This window comes from Morus notabilis, unplaced genomic scaffold (assembly GCF_000414095.1).
Source record: "Morus notabilis unplaced genomic scaffold, ASM41409v2 Scaffold511, whole genome shotgun sequence".
In the NCBI taxonomy this organism is placed as follows: Eukaryota; Viridiplantae; Streptophyta; class Magnoliopsida; order Rosales; family Moraceae; genus Morus; species Morus notabilis.
Window position 1 is genome coordinate 188,328 of NW_010366479.1, and position 6,164 is coordinate 194,491.

The 6,164-nt window shown below is 36.4% G+C and overlaps 1 protein-coding gene across 4 annotated transcripts; it reads right to left on the reverse strand.

Annotated features, from left to right (window-relative positions):
- Nucleotides 1–612: 612 nt before the first annotated feature.
- Nucleotides 613–5,877, reverse strand: LOC21400855 (tubby-like F-box protein 8). 4 transcript variants are annotated; one of them, XM_024173626.1, is made up of 6 exons: nt 5,602–5,877; nt 5,074–5,195; nt 4,183–4,648; nt 3,971–4,058; nt 2,710–2,842; nt 613–1,780 (listed from the first exon to the last, which is right to left on the reverse strand). In XM_024173626.1, exons 3-6 carry the CDS (start codon nt 4,528–4,530, stop codon nt 1,075–1,077), a joined length of 1,275 nt encoding a protein of 424 aa, XP_024029394.1. In that variant the 5' UTR covers nt 4,531–4,648; nt 5,074–5,195; nt 5,602–5,877; the 3' UTR covers nt 613–1,074. The 4 variants fall into 4 exon arrangements, with proteins under 4 accessions (XP_024029394.1, XP_024029395.1, XP_024029393.1 ...); XM_024173627.1 differs by having other exon boundaries at nt 5,095–5,218; XM_024173625.1 differs by having other exon boundaries at nt 5,074–5,218.
- Between the last annotated feature and the right edge of the window lie 287 nt (nt 5,878–6,164).

A 6,164-nucleotide genomic window follows, 5' to 3' on the forward strand; every position in this document is an offset into this window, starting at 1 on the left:
TTGTATAGAATAATTTAAATTTTTTTAAAAAAACAACTATAAAAAGCAAGAGATTTTCTCCGATGACACAAAAGTACTTAAAAAATAGAGCATAACTATTTTTTGACTTTTAAGTTTCTAAGGCTTTGTTCATTTCGCTGATTCGAGTTTATAATTCGAGTTTTGCTACAATAAAAAACTCTTACAAACAATCACATCTAACTTTTTTACTACAGTAAAAAACTCTCATATAAAATCACATCTCAACTCGAATTAAAAATTCAAATCAGCGAACTAAACGGACCCTAACGTGATAGGTGTGCTACGTCCATTAAATTTTATAAATTTATTTTTAATTTTAAGATAATTTTAATAAATACTTTTTAAAATATATAAATCGTGATTTTTATTTTTTACTCTTAATTAATAATTTTTTAATTAAATAACTACACTAACAAAAACGTATTAATCAAAAATAAAAAATAAAAATCTAAACTCATACAATCTTAAAATAAATTCTGCAATTTTCCCTTAATTATATTTTATAATTAGGGACCAAACTTGCCAAACAAAAGAAAGTTATGGGACTTGTTGACCAACAAATTCCAGAACCAAATTGTCACCTAAAAAAGAAATAAAGAAAAAGGAACCATAACATTCTGCTTAAGATTCCAACAACAGAGTTGCAGCGCGATTACAGAATTTCTTTAAAAGTTGCAGCGTAAACAGATAGAAAGTTAAAAAGACAAAAGCCACATATTGAGCCTACCAAACAGGACCCTTTCAAGTCTAATCTAATTCTTTCCGAAGCATATGATATAACAACACAAGTTAAAACAAAAAGAACACAAACGAGGGAATCAATTGAAGCAAACTAAAACAAAAGATACAAATTAAAGAGGACTCCTGCCTATTGTGCACTGATATTGTTTCTGCACTTCTCCGGTCTCTTAGCAAGGAGTTCCAGTCTACCATGGCTTCCATACAACAACAACAACATTTTATATAAAGACCTAGAAAAGAAACACTGCCAGCTATTTTTTTCTTTTCTATTTCTTACCACAATCGCTTTTCAAATTTTTTTTTTTCTCTCTGCTATTCACATGCCAATTTGGTGTCGAAGCTGCTCAAACAGATGGCAAACGCCTGAAATGCCGACAACGGATACCGGTAGTCCATAGTAAACATATCCTTCCCTACCTTGCCAAACTGAAGAATTATCTTGTCATGGTCAGATTGGGCTGGCTGCGATGGCGTCGGTGCACCAGCAGCAGCCTGCGTTGCGGCAATTAGCTGGAAGTTTTTTACAGAGGCCACTGTCACTCTTCCACGGAAGTTAAGACACCAACACTGCAACTGTTCATGCCACCTTGGAGCTTTATTCCGCAGGACCAGTGGTCTCTCCTTGCCCTCATCCTCTTCATCACGGGGACCAATGATATCTGAGAACCGAGCACTGCTGAACTCTGTTGAATTATCAATCGACTTCGAGAAAGAAATACTCCGGAAAGAATCCTCAAGGGAACGAGGAACAAGCTCAGGCTGGCCAGGAACAGCACCACCAGGCTCAAGGCATGAGCCAGGGATCGAGTGCATGACGCAATGCATTCTGCGTGGACCCCTAGTGCCTAGTACATTTAACTCATATGTCACCTGGGCAATATTGTAGCTGCCTGTTGGGACCTTTGGAGAAACTTTTTTCGAGTAGAATCTACGGCTTCTGCCAGGTGGTGACAGCTGAGCAATATTGTAGGGAGGCTGAGTATCATAAATTATGAACTTGGTTCCTAGAAAGTTAGACCTGAAATAAACGAAAAAGAAAAAACAAAGAATATAAGCACCTTAATGGAATCCAGAAGGATCATTTTATGATGCCAACTGCCAAGAGTCCAAAAAGTATTCCAAATAAGAAATCAAAATACGCACTATTTATTTTTGGTTAAGAAACCCAACCAAAAAAAAAAGGGAACCAACTCTAGGGCCTCTCATGTCTATAATGCCATGCATGTAAATTCATCGTTTGAAATAACACAAAATGCCAAGATAAGCAATAGAGTGATTAGGAGGAAGAGAAACAGAACTGAAGAAACCACCATTTGACATTTTACAAGCATTAGTCATAACGGGATAAGGGAGCAGATACAGAGAAAGAAATGCGAGCCAGTCAAAAGCTAGTTTATATTTGCAACATTTGGCTAGTTGAAAGCACTAGCAAGCGATAAAGTGATTTTACTTAATGGCTTTTTTTCTTTTTCTTTTTTTATTTTTATAAATCTAGGGAGACTTGCATACAGCTGTAGCCTATTGCTTATGGGAATTTTTGTGAGCATACATGAGATGCGCAGCTCCACAATCCATAAGAACAATCTGAATCATATCAACCAACTTTTACCACGCTTTCGAGGGAAACATGCTTTAGTACAAGAATCATAATCAGAGAACTTAACTTAACCCAATAGAGGTGAAGGAAGTATAAACAAAAACCAAAAAGCAACCAGCCAGATGAAAAAAAGCTCCATATAAGCGTAAAACCAAAATTTTCAATAAGTTCTACTGTTTCAAACACAACTTGAAACCCAAGAGCTGAATGCAAAATCTGGGTACTTTGTTTGCGGGATAATGTATTTTTCAGCCAGTGTAAACGTTAATTTATTCATTGATTCAATTTTTTCAGTCAGTAATATAAAATTACAGCATATAAGTACTTCAAACCAGATTAGGATTTAGTACCTGAGTTTTCCAATGTAAGTGCTGCTTGATCGTGATATGTTATCTGCATCCATGGAGATCACGTACTCTGTGCAGGTTGTTCTCCGTGTTCGCTTAGCAGAAAGAAGAAATTTCCCATTTTCAACAAGCAGCGCTGCAACAATAGCACATTACTCAACAACACATCCATAATACAATACTAGAAGGAAATAAAATAAAGAGAAACATTCACCAAAAAATATGCTCAATATTATCCAAGGTCCAATTACTTTTTTTTATCATTTCTTTATTCTGGGTTAATAATCATACAACTTAAGACAGCAATCTGTAATGGCATTGGCAAAGATGGAGCAAGCAGTGATGATTAGCATTGAGTCATAGACGTGGATGTGTTGGCAAAGCTTTTTCTATTTTGACTAAGAATACCTCATGTAGTTAGCAAAAGATTAGTTGATGGATATTCAAAACAAATTATTTGCAATTGCAAATATCAAATGTACGAATAATAAACAAAACTACACATTAAGCACACAGTAAGTGCAAAACCAAGCAAAATGGGCAAGAAGAGAGACACAATGAAAGCACATGCATTGTAAGCAATAGTGATGATAACTTTTTTATTTCCTAGATAAACAGATGTAAGTTTTCTTAACTTATTGAGTAAAATGGGATCAATTAGTTGGCCAGACCGTATATCTCATCAAGTGAGAGACAAAGTTAAGTGAACACTCGTGAGTTTGATAAAACAGTTTCCATGGAACTGGGTAAGGTTCATATTGGCCAAGTTAGAATTCTACTTGCCAATTTTCCCGCTCTATATCCAGAAATTGTGATAATTACCAAAAGTACCTCTAAAGCCAATTACTGATAGATGCACATTTAGCAGAACAAAAAGAGAAAACAATCACAAAATAAAGAATATCAGAAGATGCAACGTGAAAGATCAAAAGCGTAGTCATATGTAAGGTGTACTTAATTTTCAATGCAAAGAAAAAGTTGCTCCAAATAATAGGAAGCTCCGCATGCGGAAACATGATAAGAGTAAAATTGGATATTTATATCCAAAATAGCATTTCTCATACGTCCATTGCACAACAAAATATTACAGTAAGTTGGCTATCATTACATATTGGAAATCACACCCAAAAAAAAAAAAAAAACTCTGGTGTGTTATCTACTATCATCTAAAACTCTCCCCATTAATTAATAAACCTTAGATGGTTGCACTTAGCTCAGTCATTTACAGCATCAAGCAAAAAAGAAACATTAAAAGTTAGCTTACCAGGACTAAGGCAAAGAAAAAGGTGGTAAGTTAAATTCGACTTGTCCCTCTTTATAAAACACTGTATGGTTCCGTCCCGAGGCCCCGGCTGCGACAGATGATGTCAGAATGTCAATGGTTACCCAAAAAAAAAAAGGTAATAAGAAAATCAAGGAAAAAGAAAGCCATCAGCACAGAATTTATTTTATATAAATATCAGAAAACACACACACCTGCTTTAGAGAGACTGGGAAGGTAATTTTGCCAGAGAATTCAGGACTTTTAACAATTTCTTTGCAAATTTCCCTCCATGACCTGCAAACAGCAGCGCAAGCAACAACATGCTTCCGTGCAGGCCATGTACTCTCACTTGCCTCTAATCTTTTAATCACATCACGCAAAAGTTCAGGTGGCAGACCCGCCCATCGGCTATTCTGGATCACCAGAGGCTGCTCGTGTAACTCATGGACGGAGCCATGTGATTTCCCCCTACTATGGCCGGGAAGCCTCACTTCAAAACTCCGCCTAGATAGGCTTCCGAACCCATCCCTAACATCGCGGACTATACTGCGAAACGACATTTACTCCACAGCAAAAATTGCCCCGGACGCTAATTATGATTATATCTTCAGTAAAATTGCATAAACAGTATTCTACTTTACTTCAATAGATAATCAGAGACCATTATGCACTAGGAAGCTGCAAATAAAAGGGAGAAAAAAATAAGTTCGAAATTCCATTTGAAAGGCTTAATAATTAAGTAAAGAGAAAGAAGCAGACAGATGAGGAAAAGCACAAACAAGAAAAAAAGAGATTCTCAGGGGGAAACAAAGGAGCTCACATGGAACTAAAGTAGTCTTAAGCTCTACACTTTAATCAAAACCATCTTTACGAAGGCTTTTTAATTACCCATTTGCTCAAAAATTAACTTCCTAATTTGGCTATAACCCAACAAGTGAAAAACAAGCTAGAGAGAGAGAGTCAAATTATGAAGAAACTTTACACTAGCCATTGCATAGCTTGAAACCCTAAAATAGCATCTTCTTAACCAGTGACAAACTGAGTAGATTTAACTTGTAAACCCAAGAGAAAAAAACCAAAAAAAAATATTGCAAGGAACAAACCTGAAAATTCAAAATACTAACTTGAAATCCTTGACATGATCAAAGACCCATTATTTCCCAACTTAAGACTCTTGCAAAAATCGCTGACCAACATAGAAGATCAAGGCTTTCTGGTAAAATTCCTGCAAATGAAGCAACTGAAACCCTAGAAATCAAACCCCCAAAAGGGGGAAAAAATCAAATTATACATCGCAAAAACTAGAAACCCAAAGGTGGTAGGTAAAAATATTATTCCTCAAAAACATGCCAAAAAATTCCAGGAAAAATAAGCTTAAACGCAAGTAATTAGAGATATTTACTCGCTGCAATGATTTGAGACCCACAAAACCAATCGAGAAATCAAAACAATTAGTGGATAACACAGATCTCTAGGTCCAAAGAACGTACTTAAACAAAACAATTTCCAACAATTTTCCCAAATTCAGACGCATTCACCAACTGGACAAAACCCTAGTGTGCGTTTCCAAAACCGGGAATTCAAAACTGCCGAGAACCAAACAGTTCAAGATGGGGGATTCCGAAACTAACCTCAAATCCAGACGGATCAGAGAAGCTGGAACCTCACGAGCTTGCGAATTTTCCCGAGAACCAAACAGAAAGGAAAAAAAAAGGACGTGGAATCTAGAGAGAGATTTTCTGACTTTAAGCAGAAAAAAAAATAAAAAGCTTCCAATTCTAGCAACCAACAAGAAGATCAGACAGAACCAGCTCAACCTCACCCTCTTTTTCTTTTCTTCTCTCTTCCTTCTTCTTCTCCTTTCTCTATCTCTCTCTCTCTAAAAAGTCTTCCTCTCTCTCTCTCTCTCTCTAGTCTCTCTCTAGCACCCGGACTTGAACCCTTTATTAAATCCAATTCAGGAACCACTAATGACTTTACTTAATCCTATTTCTAATTTTTTTTTTCTCTCTCTCTGATGTTAAAAAAAGACATTTTCTAATGTCCCGGACTTGGTTTGTCGAATTTATCATTTTACCCTTGACGGTTGACTATACCGGTTTAATTTCTGCCGTTTCCGTTACCCGACTAAGCGACTACTTTAGCACGCGCCGCTTCTGTCGGGGGATGGGGGGATGGAAGCTACAATGCGTTC

Excerpts from the sequence above, each read along its gene's own strand:
- LOC21400855 (XM_024173628.1), bottom strand. The coding sequence starts at position 4,530 with ATGTCGTTTCGCAGTATAGTCCGCGATGTTAGGGATGGGTTCGGAAGC. Across the intron at positions 4,059-4,182 it reads TCCCAGTCTCTCTAAAGCAG|CCGGGGCCTCGGGACGGAAC; the intron begins GTGTGTGTGTTT and ends CATCTGTCGCAG. Across the intron at positions 2,843-3,970 it reads TTTTCTTTGCCTTAGTCCTG|CGCTGCTTGTTGAAAATGGG; the intron begins GTAAGCTAACTT and ends CTATTGTTGCAG.